Source organism: Oncorhynchus gorbuscha, unplaced genomic scaffold (genome assembly GCF_021184085.1).
Source record: "Oncorhynchus gorbuscha isolate QuinsamMale2020 ecotype Even-year unplaced genomic scaffold, OgorEven_v1.0 Un_scaffold_1602, whole genome shotgun sequence".
NCBI lineage: Eukaryota > Metazoa > Chordata > Actinopteri > Salmoniformes > Salmonidae > Oncorhynchus > Oncorhynchus gorbuscha.
Window position 1 is genome coordinate 65,890 of NW_025746333.1, and position 22,269 is coordinate 88,158.

At 44.0% G+C, this 22,269-nt stretch overlaps 1 protein-coding gene across 2 annotated transcripts; it reads left to right on the forward strand.

Annotated features, from left to right (window-relative positions):
- Positions 1–113: 113 nt before the first annotated feature.
- LOC124023348 (mitochondrial dicarboxylate carrier-like) lies at positions 114–21,831 on the forward strand. Of its 2 annotated transcripts, none has more exons than XM_046337861.1 (11): positions 114–548; positions 12,257–12,364; positions 13,161–13,275; positions 14,880–14,928; positions 15,056–15,097; positions 15,532–15,575; positions 15,750–15,820; positions 17,366–17,458; positions 17,606–17,683; positions 18,450–18,506; positions 20,706–21,831. In XM_046337861.1, exons 1-11 carry the CDS (start codon positions 459–461, stop codon positions 20,805–20,807), a joined length of 849 nt encoding a protein of 282 aa, XP_046193817.1. In that variant the 5' UTR covers positions 114–458; the 3' UTR covers positions 20,808–21,831. The 2 variants fall into 2 exon arrangements, with proteins under 2 accessions (XP_046193817.1, XP_046193816.1); XM_046337860.1 differs by having other exon boundaries at positions 116–548; positions 12,245–12,364; positions 20,706–21,829.
- Positions 21,832–22,269: the final 438 nt, after the last annotated feature.

Below are 22,269 nucleotides of genomic sequence, written 5' to 3' on the forward strand. Positions count from 1 at the left end.
CTGTAGCGTAGATTAGAGAAACCGGTGACTTTTTCAGTTTTGACGTTTGCAAAAACAACCTGCAGAAAATAAATTGTCGAGCGGCGACCTTTGAGTCTGGCTAGTTAGAGCCCTAGGAGGCAGTTCCTCAGCCCGGGGTGGCAATTGGCTGCGCGTGCACTCACTGCGACTCCCCTCTTGTGTCTCGCTCGATCCATTTCCTATCACACGTTCTGTAAAATTGCCTACACACACGCGCACGAAGTCCGTCGGTGGCGTCGACAAATTTGAAGATTAACGAGGTTATCCTCCATTCGACCCGCGGAGAGAGAGAGGACCAGAAAGCACAGACTGCTGCGCCGACCTGCTTGCGTGTCGAGGCAGAAAGGGAGCTTGGCTCTGGCCAGCTGCGTTGTTGGACTGGATCGAATTGGACTCAGCGAAGAGCAGTAGGACTATATAAAGACAGGAGGGGAAATATGAGCGATAAACGGATGTCGCGGTGGTATTTTGGGGGGCTCGCCTCCTGTGGGGCTGCCTGCTGCACCCATCCCCTGGACCTCATCAAAGTAAGTGCTGGAGAGAGAACCCTAGAACCCCCTAGCAGGATTATAGCCGACCTACGGAGGCTGCAGGCCCGCTAGTCAGCCAGCTGTTTACCTGGGAGACTAGGGACAACAACTGCCCTAATTTCATCCTATGTTAAAAAAGACTAAACGGGCTACTGGGATCTATCCAAACGGAACACAGCGCCCTGCTGATGATTGGAGAAAATAGGACAGAAAATGAATGTTGTAGAATCATTTTCTCTCTCTCTCTCCTCTAGCCTAGTGACATGACTGTGTGTGTGTCGTCTGTGTCCGGCGGAGGTACGGGAAGCAGTGATCGGCCTCGTTAAGCGCGATCTCTCCAGTTCACTGACCGGCTAACCGCGCCAGGGTCATCTTGAAGTCAGGAATAGCACACACAGAATGACATATCCTAACTCTACAGTAGGCCTGTGTGCGGTATAGCGTGTGAGCTAGTGTTGGACAGAGGGCAGTGGGTGGAGCTAGTGTTGGGCAGTGGGTGGAGCTAGTATTGGATAGAGGGCAGTGGGTGGAGCTAGTGTTGGACAGAGGGCAGTGGGTGGAGCTAGTGTTGGACAGAGGGCAGTGGGTGGAGCTAGTGTTGGACAGAGGGCAGTGGGTGGAGCTAGTGTTGGACAGAGGGTAGTGGGAGGAGCTAGTCTTGTACAGAGGGTAGTGGGTGAAGCTAGCGTTGGTCAGAGGGTAGTGGGTGGAGCTAGTGTTGGTCAGAGGGTAGTGGGTGGAGCTAGTGTTGGACAGAGGGCAGTGGGTGAAGCTAGCGTTGGTCAGAGGGTAGTGGGTGGAGCTAGTGTTGGACAGAGATGATAGGACAGTGGGTGGAGCTAGTGTTGGACAGAGGTGTGTGTGTGTTTGGAGTTGATAGTGTAGCCTAGACAGCCTGTCTCAGCTCGCCTACTTAGAAAAGTCTAAAGGTGTATAATTACTTTGTTGGAGAGTCACACACACCCATACAGCACACACACAGGCCAGGGTCATCTACTGTTGTTATGGAGAATGTACAGGCCATGGAGAGAGAGAGAGAGAGAGAGAGAGAGAGAGAGAGAGAGAGAGAGAGAGAGAGAGAGAGAGAGAGAGAGAGAGAGAGAGAGAGAGAGAGAGAGAGAGAGAGAGAGAGAGAGAGAGAGAGAGAGAGAGAGAGAGAGAGAGAGAGAGAGAGAGAGAGAGAGAGAGAGAGAGAGAGAGAGAGAGAGAGAGAGAGAGAGAGAGAGAGAGAGAGAGAGAGAGAGAGAGAGAGAGAGAGACAGAGAGAGAGAGACAGAGACAGAGACAGAGACAGAGACAGAGACAGAGACAGAGAGACAGAGAGAGAGAGAGACAGAGAGACAGAGAGAGAGACAGAGACAGGAATTTTACAGATGTTTTTATTGACTAGCATTCTGCATAATGTGTATCCAAGTGAAATCTCATATCTGGTTTCACTGGACATCTTCATAGTTCTAAAAACCTATCAGAAATACACAGCACAACGTGTAAATTATCACTCAACGGCTATGGAGTGACAACATACTACCACACCCCGTTCAAAGACACAAATGTTTTGTCTTGCCCTCCCTCTGACTGGCACACATAAAACAATCTGTCTCAGTTGCCTCAAGGTTTACAAATCCTGCTTTAACCTGTCTCCTCCCCTTCATCTACACTGATGTGGATTTAACAAGTGATCAATAGGGGATCCTAGATTCACCTGGTCAGTCTATTTAATGGAAAGAGTTCTTAATGTTTTGTCCACTGTATATGACTCTAGCCTAGCTTCTCTTCTTCTCCTGAAGCTAGCCTTGCTTAGCTTCTCTTCTTCTCATGAAGCTAGCCTTGCTTAGCTTCTCTTCTTCTCATGAAGTTAGCCTTGCTTAGCTTCTCTTCTTCTCCTGAAGCTAGCCTTGCTTAGCTTCTCTTCTTCTCCTGAAGCTAGCCTTGCTTAGCTTCTCTTCTTCTCCTGAAGCTAGCCTTGCCTAGCTTCTCTTCTCCTGAAGCTAGCCATGCCTAGCTTCTCTTCTTCTCCTGAAGCTAGCCATGCCTAGCCTAGCTTCTCCTCTTTTCCTGAAGCTAGCCATGCCTGTTCTAGCTTCTCCTCTTTTCCTGAAGCTAGCCATGCCTTGCATAGCTTCTCTTCTTCTCCTGAAGCTAGCCATGCCTAGCCTAGCTTCTCCTCTTCTCCTGAAGCTAGCCATGCCTTGCCTAGCTTCTCCTCTTCTCCTGAAGCTAGCCATGCCTGGCCTAGCTTCTCCTCTTGTCCTGAAGCTAGCCATGCCTGGCCTAGCTTCTCCTCTTTTCCTGAAGCTAGCCATGCCTGGCCTAGACCTCAAACTATTTCTGGAAAATCATTCTAAATAAATTATTTTTAATTACCACAAATATTCCATGAAAAACACTAGGCTATTTATTTGGTTTGTCATTCAATGTATAGCAGCCTAGAGGTAGATAAATGAACTGTAAGCTACCTGAAGAACTGTAAGCTACCTGTGTGTGCACTGCGGAGGCCAATCAGAACGTTCAGAATCAGCAGCAGTTTGTTCTCCTGAAGCTAGCCGTGCCTCTCCTCTCTGACCTAGTGAAGCTAGCCGTGCCTCTCCTCTCTGACCTAGTGAAGCTACCTGTGTGTGCACTGCGGAGGCCTCTCCTCTCTGACCTAGTTCAGCTACCTGTGTGTGCACTGCGGAGGCCTCTCCTCTCTGACCTAGTTCAGCTACCTGTGTGTGCACTGAGGAGGCCTCTCCTCTCTGACCTAGTTCAGCTACCTGTGTGTGCACTGCGGAGGCCTCTCCTCTCTGACCTAGTTCAGCTACCTGTGTGTGCACTGCGGAGGCCTCTCCTCTCTGACCTAGTTCAGCTACCTGTGTGTGCACTGCGGAGGCCTCTCCTCTCTGACCTAGTTCAGCTACCTGTGTGTGCACTGCGGAGGCCTCTCCTCTCTGACCTAGTTCCAACAACATACTGTTGTTACTACGCCTGTTTAGTCTGGCATGAAGTCAGTTGCCCTAGTAACACCCTGAGGGGAGGATCAGGATCTCACGTGTGTGTGTGTGTGTGTGTGTGTGTGTGTGTGTGTGTGTGTGTGTGTGTGTGTGTGTGTGTGTGTGTGTGTGTGTGTGTGTGTGTGTGTGTGTGTGTGTGTGTGTGTGTGTGTGTGTGTGTGTGTGTGTGTGTGTGTGTGTGTGTGTGTGTGTGTAACTTGAAACAACTTAACACCCACATCTAAGTTATGGCATTGTCTTCCTATCAGTATTAGAATCTATTGAGTCATGACTGTAACAATGGAACAGTGTGTTGGTGATGTGACTCAGGACTAGCTGGAGGTCAGAGGTTAAATGCTGACTTTTTTAAATTTTTGGAAAAGGCCCCAGCTCTGCATTTTTGACTTTCAGTGTCATTAGTCAGGATATAGTAAGTATCTCCTCTATCTTCTCTAGTCATCAGAGAAGATGGTCAACAAACTCACTCACTTATTTGTTAGTTTTTTAAATGAATGAGTTATTTTGTTTGTTCATTCCTTCGGTCATTCATGCACTTTGGTTTTATTAGTTGGTTCAGTCATTCGTTCACTCATTGCACTGGAGAGGTTGTTGAGTACCAGCCAGGTCCTGTAGCAACCAGCTATCTGTGTCTGTACTCGGGGTGTGAATGATTATCTACTCACACCAGGGAGAGAGACTGTTATTTACAGTTAGTGAGAGGGAGTGGATGATGGAAAGAGAGAGGGAAGGAAAAATAATGAAATAGAGAATGAGAAAGAGATGGAGGGAGGGAGAGATGGAGGGAGGGACTGAGAGATGGAGGGAGGGAGAGATGGAGGGAGGGACTGAGAGAGGGAGGGAAGGAGGGAGGGTGAGATGGAGGGAGGGAGTTTGTGTTCCATAGTTGAAGGCCTCGGTGGCCTTTTGAGCTCAAACAGTTCTGATAAGCCGGTGGGAGCGAGAGACGTGATTGGTCGGCTGGAGGCCACACTTGGAGCAGAGCCCAGTCGATAAAAAGCCCTCTGAGAAGAACAATACATTACACTGTCAGAGAGAGACATAAAGGAAGGAGGGAGAGAGTTCAAAGGAAGTCAGAATTACCCACCAATAACCTGTTCCCTGTACACACACCAGAATGTCAGTAATTGACATTCCAACTACTGCTACCACTACAACTGTCACAACCATATCTACAGCAATCTCCACTGACTCACTACTACTACTACATTATACTACTATCTCCACTGACTCACTACTACTACATTATACTACTATCTCCACTGACTCACAACTACTACTACTATCTCCACTGACTCACTACTACTACATTATACTACTATCTCCACTGACTCACAACTACTACATTATACTACTATCTCCACTGACTCACAACTACTACATTATACTACTATCTCCACTGACTCACTACTACTACATTATACTACTATCTCCATTGACTCACTACTACTACATTATACTACTATCTCCACTGACTCACTACTACTACTACATTATACTACTATCTCCACTGACTCACAACTACTACATTATACTACTATCTCCACTGACTCACTACTACTACATTATACTACTATCTCCACTGACTCACTACTACTACATTATACTACTATCTCCACTGACTCACAACTACTACATTATACTACTATCTCCATTGACTCACTACTACTACATTATTCTACTATCTCCACTGACTCACTACTACTACTACATTATACTACTATCTCCACTGACTCACTACTACTACTACATTATACTACTATCTCCACTGACTCACTACTACTACATTATACTACTATCTCCACTGACTCACTACTACTACATTATACTACCTCCACTGACTCACTACTACTACTACATTATACTACTATCTCCACTGACTCACTACTACTACATTATACTACCTCCACTGACTCACTACTACTACTACATTATACTACTATCTCCACTGACTCACTACATTATACTACTATCTCCACTGACTCACTACTACTACATTATACTACTATCTCCACTGACTCACTACTACTACATTATACTACTATCTCCATTGACTCACTACTACTACATTATACTACTATCTCCATTGACTCACTACTACTACTACATTATACTACTATCTCCACTGACTCACTACTACTATATTATACTACTATCTCCACTGACTCACTACTACTACATTATACTACTATCTCCACTGACTCACTACTACTACATTATACTACTATCTCCACTGACTCACTACTACTACTACATTATACTACTATCTCCACTGACTCACTACTACTACATTATACTACTATCTCCACTGACTCACTACTACTACTACATTATACTACTATCTCCACTAACTCACAACTACTACTACATTATACTACTATCTCCACTGACTCACAACTACTACTACATTATACTACTATCTCCACTGACTCACAACTACTACTACATTATACTACTATCTCCACTGACTCACTACTACTACATTATACTACTATCTCCACTGACTCACAACTACTACTACTATCTCCACTGACTCACTACTACTACTACATTATACTACTATCTCCACTGACTCACAACTACTACTACATTATACTACTATCTCCACTGACTCACAACTACTACTACTATCTCCACTGACTCACTACTACTACTACATTATACTACTATCTCCACTGACTCACAACTACTACTACATTATACTACTATCTCCACTGACTCACAACTACTACTACTATCTCCACTGACTCACTACTACTACTACATTATACTACTATCTCCACTGACTCACTACTACTACTACATTATACTACTATCTCCACTGACTCACTACTACTACTACATTATACTACTATCTCCACTGACTCACTACTACTACTACATTATACTACTATCTCCACTGACTCACTACTACTACTACATTATACTACTATCTCCACTGACTCACTACTACTACTACATTATACTACTATCTCCACTGACTCACTACTACTACTACATTATACTACTATCTCCACTGACTCACTACTACTACTACATTATACTACTATCTCCACTGACTCACTACTACTACTACATTATACTACTATCTCCACTGACTCACTACTACTACTACATTATACTACTATCTCCACTGACTCACTACTACTACTACATTATACTACTATCTCCACTGACTCACTACTACTACTACATTATACTACTATCTCCACTGACTCACTACTACTACTACATTATACTACTATCTCCACTGACTCACTACTACTACTACATTATACTACTATCTCCACTGACTCACTACTACTACTACATTATACTACTATCTCCACTGACTCACTACTACTACTACATTATACTACTATCTCCACTGACTCACTACTACTACTACATTATACTACTATCTCCACTGACTCACTACTACTACTACATTATACTACTATCTCCACTGACTCACTACTACTACTACATTATACTACTATCTCCACTGACTCACTACTACTACTACATTATACTACTATCTCCACTGACTCACTACTACTACTACATTATACTACTATCTCCACTGACTCACTACTACTACTACATTATACTACTATCTCCACTGACTCACTACTACTACTACATTATACTACTATCTCCACTGACTCACAACTACTACTACATTATACTACTATCTCCACTGACTCACTACTACTACATTATACTACTATCTCCACTGACTCACTACTACTACATTATACTACTATCTCCACTGACTCACAACTACTACTACTATCTCCACTGACTCACTACTACTACTACATTATACTACTATCTCCACTGACTCACAACTACTACTACATTATACTACTATCTCCACTGACTCACAACTACTACTACTATCTCCACTGACTCACTACTACTACTACATTATACTACTATCTCCACTGACTCACAACTACTACTACATTATACTACTATCTCCACTGACTCACTACTACTACATTATACTACTATCTCCACTGACTCACTACTACTACATTATACTACTATCTCCACTGACTCACAACTACTACTACTATCTCCACTGACTCACTACTACTACTACATTATACTACTATCTCCACTGACTCACTACTACTACTACATTATACTACTATCTCCACTGACTCACTACTACTACTACATTATACTACTATCTCCACTAACTCACTACTACTACTACATTATACTACTATCTCCACTAACTCACTACTACTACTACATTATACTACTATCTCCACTGACTCACAACTACTACTACATTATACTACTATCTCCACTGACTCACAACTACTACTACATTATACTACTATCTCCACTTACTCACAACTACTACTACATTATACTACTATCTCCACTGACTCACTACTACTACATTATACTACTATCTCCACTGACTCACTACTACTACATTATACTACTATCTCCACTGACTCACAACTACTACTACTATCTCCACTGACTCACTACTAATACTACATTATACTACTATCTCCACTGACTCACAACTACTACTACATTATACTACTATCTCCACTGACTCACAACTACTACTACTATCTCCACTGACTCACTACTACTACTACATTATACTACTATCTCCACTGACTCACTACTACTACATTATACTACTATCTCCACTGACTCACTACTACTACTACATTATACTACTATCTCCACTGACTCACTACTACTACTACATTATACTACTATCTCCACTGACTCACTACTACTACTACATTATACTACTATCTCCACTGACTCACTACTACTACTACATTATACTACTATCTCCACTGACTCACTACTACTACTACATTGTACTACTATCTCCACTGACTCACTACTACTACTACATTGTACTACTATCTCCACTGACTCACTACTACTACTACATTGTACTACTATCTCCACTGACTCACTACTACTACTACATTGTACTACTATCTCCACTGACTCACTACTACTACTACATTATACTACTATCTCCACTGACTCACAACTACTACTACATTATACTACTATCTCCACTGACTCACAACTACTACTACTATCTCCACTGACTCACTACTACTACTACATTATACTACTATCTCCACTGACTCACTACTACTACATTATACTACTATCTCCACTGACTCACTACTACTACTACATTATACTACTATCTCCACTGACTCACAACTACTACTACTATCTCCACTGACTCACTACTACTACTACATTATACTACTATCTCCACTGACTCACTACTACTACTACATTATACTACTATCTCCACTGACTCACTACTACTACTACATTATACTACTATCTCCACTGACTCACTACTACTACTACATTATACTACTATCTCCACTGACTCACTACTACTACTACATTATACTACTATCTCCACTGACTCACTACTACTACTACATTGTACTACTATCTCCACTGACTCACTACTACTACTACATTGTACTACTATCTCCACTGACTCACTACTACTACTACATTGTACTACTATCTCCACTGACTCACTACTACTACTACATTGTACTACTATCTCCACTGACTCACTACTACTACTACATTATACTACTATCTCCACTGACTCACAACTACTACTACATTATACTACTATCTCCACTGACTCACAACTACTACTACTATCTCCACTGACTCACTACTACTACTACATTATACTACTATCTCCACTGACTCACTACTACTACATTATACTACTATCTCCACTGACTCACTACTACTACTACATTATACTACTATCTCCACTGACTCACTACTACTACTACATTATACTACTATCTCCACTGACTCACTACTACTACTACATTATACTACTATCTCCACTGACTCACTACTACTACTACATTATACTACTATCTCCACTGACTCACTACTACTACTACATTATACTACTATCTCCACTGACTCACTACTACTACTACATTGTACTACTATCTCCACTGACTCACTACTACTACTACATTGTACTACTATCTCCACTGACTCACTACTACTACTACATTGTACTACTATCTCCACTGACTCACTACTACTACTACATTGTACTACTATCTCCACTGACTCACTACTACTACTACATTGTACTACTATCTCCACTGACTCACTACAACTACTACATTGTACTACTATCTCCACTGACTCACTACAACTACTACATTGTACTACTATCTCCACTGACTCACTACAACTACTACATTGTACTACTATCTCCACTGACTCACTACTACTACTACATTGTACTACTATCTCCACTGACTCACTACTACTACTACATTGTACTACTATCTCCACTGACTCACTACTACTACTACATTGTACTACTATCTCCACTGACTCACTACTACTACTACATTGTACTACTATCTCCACTGACTCACTACTACTACTACATTATACTACTATCTCCACTGACTCACTACTACTACTACTACTACATTATACTACTATCTCCACTGACTCACTACTACTACATTATACTACTATCTCCACTGACTCACAACTACTACTACTATCTCCACTGACTCACTACTACTACTACATTATACTACTATCTCCACTGACTCACTACTACTACTACATTATACTACTATCTCCACTGACTCACTACTACTACTACATTATACTACTATCTCCACTGACTCACTACTACTACTACATTATACTACTATCTCCACTAACTCACTACTACTACTACATTATACTACTATCTCCACTAACTCACTACTACTACTACATTATACTACTATCTCCACTGACTCACAACTACTACTACATTATACTACTATCTCCACTGACTCACAACTACTACTACATTATACTACTATCTCCACTTACTCACAACTACTACTACATTATACTACTATCTCCACTGACTCACTACTACTACATTATACTACTATCTCCACTGACTCACTACTACTACATTATACTACTATCTCCACTGACTCACTACTACTACATTATACTACTATCTCCACTGACTCACAACTACTACTACTATCTCCACTGACTCACTACTAATACTACATTATACTACTATCTCCACTGACTCACAACTACTACTACATTATACTACTATCTCCACTGACTCACAACTACTACTACATTATACTACTATCTCCACTGACTCACTACTACTACATTATACTACTATCTCCACTGACTCACTACTACTACATTATACTACTATCTCCACTGACTCACAACTACTACTACTATCTCCACTGACTCACTACTACTACTACATTATACTACTATCTCCACTGACTCACTACTACTACTACATTATACTACTATCTCCACTGACTCACTACTACTACTACATTGTACTACTATCTCCACTGACTCACTACTACTACTACATTGCACTACTATCTCCACTGACTCACTACTACTACTACATTGTACTACTATCTCCACTGACTCACTACTACTACTACATTGCACTACTATCTCCACTGACTCACTACTACTACTACATTGTACTACTATCTCCACTGACTCACTACTACTACTACATTGTACTACTATCTCCACTGACTCACTACTACTACTACATTGTACTACTATCTCCACTGACTCACTACAACTACTACATTGTACTACTATCTCCACTGACTCACTACAACTACTACATTGTACTACTATCTCCACTGACTCACTACAACTACTACATTGTACTACTATCTCCACTGACTCACTACTACTACTACATTGTACTACTATCTCCACTGACTCACTACTACTACTACATTGTACTACTATCTCCACTGACTCACTACTACTACTACATTGTACTACTATCTCCACTGACTCACTACTACTACTACATTATACTACTATCTCCACTGACTCACTACTACTACTACATTATACTACTATCTCCACTGACTCACTACTACTACTACTACTACATTATACTACTATCTCCACTGACTCACTACTACTACTACTACATTATACTACTATCTCCACTGACTCACTACTACTACATTATACTACTATCTCCACTGACTCACTACTACTACATTATACTACTATCTCCACTGACTCACTACTACTACATTATACTACTATCTCCACTGACTCACTACTACTACATTATACTACTATCTCCACTGACTCACTACTACTACATTATACTACTATCTCCACTGACTCACTACTACTACATTATACTACTATCTCCACTGACTCACTACTACTACATTATACTACTATCTCCACTGACTCACTACTACTACATTATACTACTATCTCCACTGACTCACTACTACTACATTATACTACTATCTCCACTGACTCACTACTACTACATTATACTACTATCTCCACTGACTCACTACTACTACATTATACTACTATCTCCACTGACTCACTACTACTACATTATACTACTATCTCCACTGACTCACTACTACTACTAACACGCTGGCTGTCTGTCACGCTAGTGTGTCTCTGTCTGTCTGAGCGAGAGACAGTTCCACAGTCACTAAGAAATATCCACACTGATGACTGACTGTGATAATGGTAATGATGATGAAGATACAGTATATTGATCGTATTTGTAATGATGATGATGATGAAATAGTGATTTTGTGTGTGTGTGTGTGTGTGTGTGTGTGTGTGTGTGTGTGTGTGTGTGTGTGTGTGTAGGTCCACCTGCAGACCCAGCAGAAGGGGAAGATGGGGATGGTGAGCATGGCCATGCAGGTAGTGAAGAACGATGGAGCTCTGGCTCTGTACAACGGACTCAGCGCATCACTCTGCAGACAGGTAGGAGGATGGAGAGGGTGTGTGGTGGAGAGGTGGGAGAAGGAGAGGGTGTGTGGTGGAGAGGTGGGAGAAGGAGAGGGTGTGTGGTGGAGAGGGGGAGAGGGTGTGTGGTGGAGAGGGGGAGAGGGTGTGTGGTGGAGAGGGGGAGAGGGTGTGTGGTGGAGAGGGGGAGAGGGTGTGTGGTGGAGAGGGGGAGAGGGTGTGTGGTGGAGAGGGGGAGAGGGTGTGTGGAGGAGAGGGGGAGAGGGTGTGTGGAGGAGAGGGGGAGAGGGTGTGTGGAGGAGAGGGGGAGAGGGTGTGTGGTGGAGAGGGGGAGAGGGTGTGCGGTGGAGGGGGGGGGGGAAGGTGTGTGGTGGAGGGGGTGAAGGAGAGGCTGTGTGGTGGAGAGGGTGTGTGGTGGAGAGGGGGAGAGGGTGTGTGGTGGAGAAGGAGAGGGTGTGTGGAGGAGAGTGTGTGTGGTGCGTGTTCCAGGCAGAAGGATCAGTATTCTGTTCCAGAGATGGGTATAATAGAACCTGCGTGTTCCAGGCAGAAGGATCAGTATTCTGTTCCAGAGATGGGTATATAGAACCTGCGTGTTCCAGGCAGAAGGATCAGTATTCTGTTCCAGAGATAGGTATATAGAACCTGCGTGTTCCAGGCAGAAGGATCAGTATTCTGTTCCAGAGATATGTATATAGAAAAGATACACATCGCTCTTTTTTTCAATTTGTTGTACTTTTTTTCTTCCCTCCCTCCCTCCCTCCCTCCCTCCCTCCCTCCCTCCCTCCCTCCCTCCCTCCCTCCCTCCCTCTAGATGTCCTATTCTCTAACTAGGTTTGCTATCTATGAGACAGTCAGAGACATGTTGAGCAGCAGTAACCAGGGGCCCATGCCTTTCTACCAGAAGGTGCTGCTGGGGGCCTTCGGAGGTAGGGACACACAGACACACAGACACAGACACAGACACACAGACACAAACACACAGACACACACACAGACACACACACACAGACACAGGCACAGGCTTGCTCAACCACGCATGTATGCTGAACACACGCTGTGAACAGTCTGAGGGTAATGCTCACACACACACACAGTCTGAGGGTAATGCTCACACACACACAGTCTGAGGGTAATGCTCACACACACAGTCTGAGGGTAATGCTTACACACACACAGTCTGAGGGTAATGCTCACACACACACAGTCTGAGGGTAATGCTCACACACACAGTCTGAGGGTAATGCTCACACACACAGTCTGAGGGTAATGCTCACACACACAGTCTGAGGGTAATGCTCACACACACAGTCTGAGGGTAATGCTCACACACACAGTCTGAGAGTAATGCTTACACACACAGTCTGAGAGTAATGCTCACACACACAGTCTGAGAGTAATGCTCACACACACAGTCTGAGAGTAATGCTCACACACACAGTCTGAGAGTAATGCTCACACACACACACACACACACACACACACACACAGTCTGAGAGTAATGCTCACACACACAGTCTGAGGGTAATGCTCACACACACAGTCTGAGAGTAATGCTCACACACACAGTCTGAGAGTAATGCTCACACACACAGTCTGAGGGTAATGCTCACACACACAGTCTGAGAGTAATGCTCACACACACAGTCTGAGGGTAATGCTCACACACACAGTCTGAGAGTAATGCTCACACACACAGTCTGAGAGTAATGCTCACACACACAGTCTGAGGGTAATGCTCACACACACAGTCTGAGGGTAATGCTCACACACACAGTCTGAGGGTAATGCTCACACACACAGTCTGAGGGTAATGCTCACACACACAGTCTGAGGGTAATGCTCACAACACAGTCTGAGAGTAATGCTCACAACACAGTCTGAGGGTAATGCTCACACACACAGTCTGGGGGTAATGCTCACACACACAGTCTGAGAGTAATGCTCACACACACAGTCTGAGAGTAATGCTCACACACACAGTCTGAGAGTAATGCTCACACACACAGTCTGAGAGTAATGCTCACACACACAGTCTGAGAGTAATGCTCACACACACAGTCTGAGGGTAATGCTCACACACACAGTCTGAGAGTAATGCTCACACACACAGTCTGAGGGTAATGCTCACACACACAGTCCGAGGGTAATGCTCACACACACAGTCTGAGGGTAATGCTCACACACACAGTCTGAGAGTAATGCTCACACACACAGTCTGAGGGTAATGCTCACACACACAGTCTGAGAGTAATGCTCACACACACAGTCTGAGGGTAATGCTCACACACACAGTCTTGTATAGCCAACAATTCAGTCCCATTCAAAATCCTATTTTCCCTAACCTTATCTCTAACCTTATCCCTAAAACTAACCCGAGCTCCTAACCCTAACTTAATTCTAACACTAATGTTTACCTTAACCCGAAACCCCTAGAAATGGCATTTGACCTTGTGGGGACAAACAAAATGTCCCCAGTTGGTAAAATGTTAGTTATTTAATAATCCCACACTACTCTCTGTCATGCGTCTAGGTTGTACCGGCGGGTTCATTGGTTCTCCTGCAGACATGGTGAACGTCAGGTCAGAGAAACACCTTGTTAACACACAGCTCTCTTCCATTTTATGATAGTTATTCAATACTTATAGTTAGGTTGTATGATGTATATTAATGTCATGTTTTAACTAATACACTCGTTTTGCTCCTCAGGATGCAGAATGATGTTAAACTTCCCCCAGAGCTGAGGAGAAAGTGAGTGTTCCTGACCATTTAGACCACATGATGTGTTGTTGATCTGACAATGTCTAACTCTGTCTAACTCTGTCTCTCTCTCTCTGTCTCTCTCTCTCTGTCTCTCTCTCTCTGTCTCTCTCTCTCTGTCGGTCTCTCTCTCTCTCTCTCTCTCGGTCTCTCTCTCTCTCTCTCGGTCTCTCTCTCTCTCTGTCGGTCTCTCTCTCTCTCTCTCGGTCTCTCTCTCTCTCTCTCTCTCTCTCTCTCTCTCTCTCTCTCTCTCTCTCTCTGTCTCTCTCTCTCTGTCTCTCTCTCTCTGTCTCTCTCTCTCTGTCTCTCTCTCTCTGTCGGTCTCTCTCTCTCTCGGTCTCGGTCTCTCTCTCTCTCGGTCTCTCTCTCTCTCTCTCGGTCTCTCTCTGTCTCTCTCTCGGTCTCTCTGTCTCTCTGTCTCTCAGCTACAAACATGCTGTGGACGGTCTCTTCAGGGTCTTCAGAGAAGGTAGGAATGTGTGATTTGTACTCAAAAAGACGAATGCAAAAAACATTTGATAAAAAATAGAACGATAGAAAGCTTTTGTTTAAAAAAATTGCTACTGTTTGTATTCTGCTGCTCCCTGCTCATTACCCCCCCCTGTGAATGACCCCTGACCCTTCCCCTCTGACCTGTGTGTAGAGGGGGTGAGGAAGTTGTTCTCAGGAGCCACCATGGCCTCCAGCAGAGGAGCTCTGGTCACCGTGGGACAGGTACGACCGCACAGCACTGTGGGAAATGTAGTTTATTAATAGCGTTATGTATAGCAGTAGATTGTATGGATTAGGAGAGAGACTCTAGTTGGTTGTCTTTAGGTCTTCTCTTTATCTACTGATTTGTCTTTTGAATGTATTTGGAATTATAACCCATCTCATGTTCCTCTCTCCATTTCACCCTCTCTCTCTCCATCTCACCCTCATCATCTCACCCTCCTCGCTCTCTCCATCTCGCCCTCCTCTCTACATCTCGCCCTCCTCTCTCCATCTCGCCCTCCTCTCTCCATCTCGCCCTCCTCTCTCCATCTCGCCCTCCTCTCTCCATCTCGCCCTCCTCTCTCCATCTCGCCCTCCTCTCCATCTCGCCCTCATTATCTCACCCTCCTCGCTCTCTCCATCTCACCCTCCTCTCCATCTCACCCTCCTCTCCATCTCACCCTCTCTCCATCTCACCCTCTCTCTCCATCTCACCCTCCTCTCCATCTCACCCTCTCTCTCCATCTCACCCTCCTCTACATCTCACCCTCATGATCTCACCCTCCTCTCTCTCCATCTCACCCTCATCATCTCACCCTCCTCGCTCTCTCCATCTCACCCTCCTCGCTCTCTCCATCTCACCATCCTCGCTCTCTCCATCTCACCCTCTTCGCTCTCTCCATCTCACCCTCTTCGCTCTCTCCATCTCACCCTCTTTGCTCTCTCCATCTCACCCTCTTTGCTCTCTCCATCTCACCCTCTTTGCTCTCTCCATCTCACCCTCTTTGCTCTCTCCATCTCACCCTCTTTGCTCTCTCCATCTCACCCTCTTTGCTCTCTCCATCTCACCCTCTTTGCTCTCTCCATCTCACCCTCTTCGCTCTCTCCATCTCACCCTCTTCGCTCTCTCCATCTCACCCTCTTCGCTCTCTCCATCTCACCCTCTTTGCTCTCTCCATCTCACCCTCTTCGCTCTCTCCATCTCACCCTCTTCGCTCTCTCCATCTCGTCCTCTTCGCTCTCTCCATCTCACCCTCATCTCACCCTCATCTCGCTCTCTCCATCTCGCCCTGCTCGCTCTCTCCATCTCGCCCTCCTCGCTCTCTCCATCTCGCCCTCCTCGCTCTCTCCATCTCGCCCTCCTCGCTCTCTCCATCTCGCCCTCCTCGCTCTCTCCATCTCGCCCTCCTCGCTCTCTCCATCTCGCCCTCCTCGCTCTCTCCATCTCGCCCTCCTCGCTCTCTCCATCTCGCCCTCCTCGCTCTCTCCATCTCGCCCTCCTCGCTCTCTCCATCTCACCCTCCTCGCTCTCTCCATCTCGCCCTCCTCGCTCTCTCCATCTCGCCCTCCTCGCTCTCTCCATCTCGCCCTCCTCTCTCTCTCCATCTCACCCTCATTATCTCGCCCTCCTCGCTCTCTCCATCTCACCCTCCTCGCTCTCTCCATCTCACCCTCCTCGCTCTCTCCATCTCACCCTCCTCGCTCCCTTCCCCCTCCATCTCCCTGTCTATATTTCTCTTTCTCTCCATATCTCCCTGCCCTTTCTCTCCTCCCTCCTCTCTGTAGTTGGCATGTTATGACCAGGCTAAACAGCTGGTGCTGTCTTCAGGCTTCATGGGCGATAACATCCTCACACACTTCCTGTCTAGCTTTATCGCTGTGAGTAACCAGGCTTCTTATTGGTTAAAATAGTGCAGAGTGCTGGTTGGATAGAATGTGATATGATAACAATGACATAGTTCATTGATGCAGTAACTCAATGAAAACAAATGATATGTCTGTCTGTCTGTGTCTGTCTGTCTGTAGGGAGGCTGTGCTACGTTCCTGTGTCAGCCTCTAGATGTGATGAAGACCAGGTTGATGAACTCTAAAGGAGAATACTCAGTAAATTACTCCATCCATCCCTCTCTTCCATCTCTCCATCCATCCTCTTCCATCTCTCCATCCATCCCTCTCTTCCATCTCTCCATCCATCCCTCTCTTCCATCTCTCCATCCATCCCTCTCTTCCATCTCTCCATCCATCCTCTCTTCCATCTCTCCATCCATCCCTCTCTTCCATCTCTCCATCCATCCATCTCTTCCATCTCTCCATCCATCCTCTCTTTAATCTCTCCATCCATCCCTCTCTTCCATCTCTCCATCCATCCCTCTCTTCCATCTCTCCATCCATCCCTCTCTTCCATCTCTCCATCCATCCCTCTCTTCCATCTCTCCATCCATCCCTCTCTTCCATCTCTCCATCCATCCCTCTCTTCCATCTCTCCATCCATCCCTCTCTTCCATCTCTCCATCCATCCCTCTCTTCCATCTCTCCATCCATCCATCTCTTCCATCTCTCCATCCATCCCTCTCTTTAATCTCTCCATCCATCCCTCTCTTCCATCTCTCCATCCATCCCTCTCTTCCATCTCTCCATCCATCCCTCTCTTCCATCTCTCCATCCATCCCTCTCTTCCATCCCTCTTTTTCATCTCTCCATCCAACCCTCTTTTTCATCTCTCCATACATCCCTCTCTTCATCTCTCCATACATCCCTCTCTCTTTCATCTCTCCATCCATCCCTCTTTTTCACCTCTCTATCCATCCCTCTTTAAACCCTATTTTCTTCCCTTCATCCAACTCTCTCACCATGTAACTGTGTGTTTCAGGGTGTGATACACTGTCTGAGAGTGACAGCTAAAGAGGGACCCATGGCCTTCTACAAGGTGAGACACACACACACACACACACAGACAGACACACTCACACACACACACACACACACACACACACACACACACACACACACACACACACACACACACACACACACACACACACACACACACACACACACACACACACACACACACACACACACACACACACACACACACACACACACACACACACACACACACACACACACACACACACACACACACACACAGAGTCCCAGAAACCCATCTAGCAGACCAGCCTAATAACCTTTGCTTTGTGTGACTGTCTTTCTGACAGAGACTATAGTTTCTAACTGATCTTGTAATCCTGGGTCTTCCCTTATATATATATAAGGGAAGACCTTAGCCTATATATATATATATATATATATATATATATACGAAGGCTGGGTATTCCTTATATATATGAAGGCTGGGTCTTACCTTATATATATGAAGGCTGGGTCTTTATATATATATATGAAGGCTGGGTCTTACCTTATATATATGAAGGCTGGGTCTTACCTTATATATATGAAGGCTGGGTCTTACCTTATATATATGAAGGCTGGGTCTTACCTTATATATATGAAGGCTGGGTCTTACCTTATATATATGAAGGCTGGGTCTTACCTTATATATATGAAGGCTGGGTCTTACCTTATATATATGAAGGCTGGGTCTTACCTTATATATATGAAGGCTGGGTCTTACCTTATATATATGAAGGCTGGGTCTTACCATATATATATGAAGGCTGGGTCTTACCTTATATATATGAAGGCTGGGTCTTACCTTATATATATGAAGGCTGGGTCTTACCTTATATATATGAAGGCTGGGTCTTACCTTATATATATGAAGGCTGGGTCTCACCTTATATATATGAAGGCTGGGTCTTACCTTATATATATGAAGGCTGGGTCTTACCTTATATATATGAAGGCTGGGTCTTACCATATATATATGAAGGCTGGGTCTTACCTTATATATATGAAGGCTGGGTCTTACCTTATATATATGAAGGCTGGGTCTCACCTTATATATATGAAGGATGGGTCTTACCTTAACATGTATATGAAGGCTGGGTCTTACCTTAACATGTATTTGAAGGCTGGGTCTTACCTTAACATGTATTTGAAGGCTGGGTCTTACCTTAACATGTATATGAAGGCTGGGTCTTACCTTAACATGTATATGAAGGCTGGGTCTTACCTTAACATGTATTTGAAGGCTGGGTCTTACCTTAACATATATATGAAGGCTGGGTCTTACCTTAACATGTATATGAAGGCTGGGTCTTACCTTAACATGTATTTGAAGGCTGGGTCTTACCTTAACATATATGAAGGCTGGGTCTTACCTTAACATGTATATGAAGGCTGGGTCTTAACATATATATGAAGGATGGGTCTTACCTTAACATGTATATGAAGGATGGGTCTTACCTTAACATGTATATGAAGGCTGGGTCTTACCTTAACATATATATGAAGGCTGGGTCTTACCTTAACATATATATGAAGGCTGGGTCGTACCTTAACATATATATGAAGGCTGGGTCTTACCTTAACATATATATGAAGGCTGGGTCGTACCTTAACATATATATGAAGGCTGGGTCTTACCTTAACATATATATGAAGGCTGGGTCTTACCTTAACATATATATGAAGGCTGGGTCTTACCTTAACATATATATGAAGGCTGGGTCTTACCTTAACATATATATGAAGGCTGAGTCGTACCTTAACATATATATGAAGGCTGAGTCTTACCTTAACATATATATGAAGGCTGGGTCTTACCTTAACATATATATGAAGGCTAATGTGAATCCTGGGTAAAGGTCTTAATTTACACATCAGGGTCTTGAGTAATTTACCAAATCAGATGGAAGGGTATTGGCTGACTGTCCCATCCAGTGTCGGGGCCTAAACATATGGTCCAAGCCTGTCCAATGGGATTACAAGGTTGTAATCAACTGTCCATCCCTGTGTAAAGGTCTTGACTAACTGCCCAATTGCATTGCAAGGTCTTAACCTACTGTCCAATCACGTCAGCATGTAGACCAACTGTCCATTCCCGTGTCAGGGTCTTGACTAAGTGCCCAATGTTCAATCACATGTAACAATGTTGGATAGGTCTTGACTGACTGTCCAATGACGTGTCAGAATGCTAACTAACTGTCCAATGTGGTTACAGGGTCTTGTTCCTGCAGGGATCCGTCTGATTCCTCACACGGTGCTCACCTTCATCTTCCTAGAGCAGCTCAAGAACAACTTCGGCATCGTCATCATCTCCTGAGCACGCTCCATGACCTACGACCTTTACCCTCTAGCCCCCTGTCCCCTGCAAACGTCAACCAATCACCTGTCACTGCCACGGTGCCACACCCCCCCCATGGCCTTGAGCTGTCCAATCACACAGAGAGGTGGTTGTAGGGATGGAACGTCTGCTATGCTATCCTACCCAGCCCTCTTTAACCTGCTCTGGAAATCAACCAATCACCTGTCACTGCCACGGTGCCACACCCCCCCATGGCTCTGAGCTGTCCAATCACACAGAGAGGTGGTTGTAGGGATGGAACGTCTGCTATGCTATCCTACCCAGCCCTCTTTAATCTGCTCTGGAAATCAACCAATCACCTGTCACTGCCACGGTGCCACACCCCCCCATGGCTCTGAGCTGTCCAATCACACAGAGAGGTGGTTGTAGGGATGGAATGTCTGCTATGCTATCCTAATCAACCAATCACCTGGGAAAAAGACTACGAAGGAACTGCCTACACCTGCACCATCACAGCCTTGTCCACAGGAAGAGTTGTCATAGCAACGCCAGTCAAACCCTGCTGTGACATCATCTTCATGTCTCTGTCATCATCAATAGTGCCATTCTCAATCGGGACTGCGCCTCAAATCATACACTATTCCCTATGTAGTGCATTACTTATGACCCTTAGTCTGTAGTGCACCTAACATGTAGCTCTGGTCAGAAGTAGTGCACTATGTAGGGAACATAGTGTCACCTGAGTTCACTCCCTAAACAGTGTTGATGTGTTTATACTGTAGCCTTCCACCATCATCATGTATGTATCACCCAAACCTGTTCCATTCCACACCACAGTCCTCATGTATTACTGGCAGTGTACTAGCTGTAGTAGTATGTATTACTAGCAGTGTAGTAGTATGTATTACTAGTTGTAGTAGTGTGTATTACTAGCGGTGTACTAGTTGTAGTAGTATGTATTACTAGCGGTGTACTAGTTGTAGTAGTATGTATTACTAGCTGTGTACTAGCTGTAGTAGTATGTATTACTAGCTGTGTACTAGCTGTAGTAGTATGTATTACTAGTTATAGTAGTATGTATTACTAGCTGTAGTAGTATGTATTACTAGTTATAGTAGTATGTATTACTAGTTATAGTAGTATGTATTACTAGTTATAGTAGTATGTATTACTAGTTATAGTAGTATGTATTACTAGTTATAGTAGTATGTATTACTAGTTATAGTAGTATGTATTACTAGTTATAGTAGTATGTATTACTAGTTATAGTAGTATGTATTACTAGTTATAGTAGTATGTATTACTAGTTATAGTAGTATGTATTACTAGTTATAGTAGTATGTATTACTAGTTGTATGTATTACTAGTTGTATGTATTACTAGTTGTATGTATTACTAGTTGTATGTATTACTAGTTGTAGTAGTATGTATTACTAGCAGTGTAGTAGCTGTAGTAGTGTGTATTACTGTAAATCACTAC

Excerpts from the sequence above, each read along its gene's own strand:
- LOC124023348 (XM_046337860.1), top strand. The coding sequence starts at position 459 with ATGAGCGATAAACGGATGTCGCGGTGGTATTTTGGGGGGCTCGCCTCC. Across the intron at positions 14,929-15,055 it reads GCAGACATGGTGAACGTCAG|GATGCAGAATGATGTTAAAC; the intron begins GTCAGAGAAACA and ends TTTGCTCCTCAG. Across the intron at positions 15,098-15,531 it reads CCCCCAGAGCTGAGGAGAAA|CTACAAACATGCTGTGGACG; the intron begins GTGAGTGTTCCT and ends TCTGTCTCTCAG.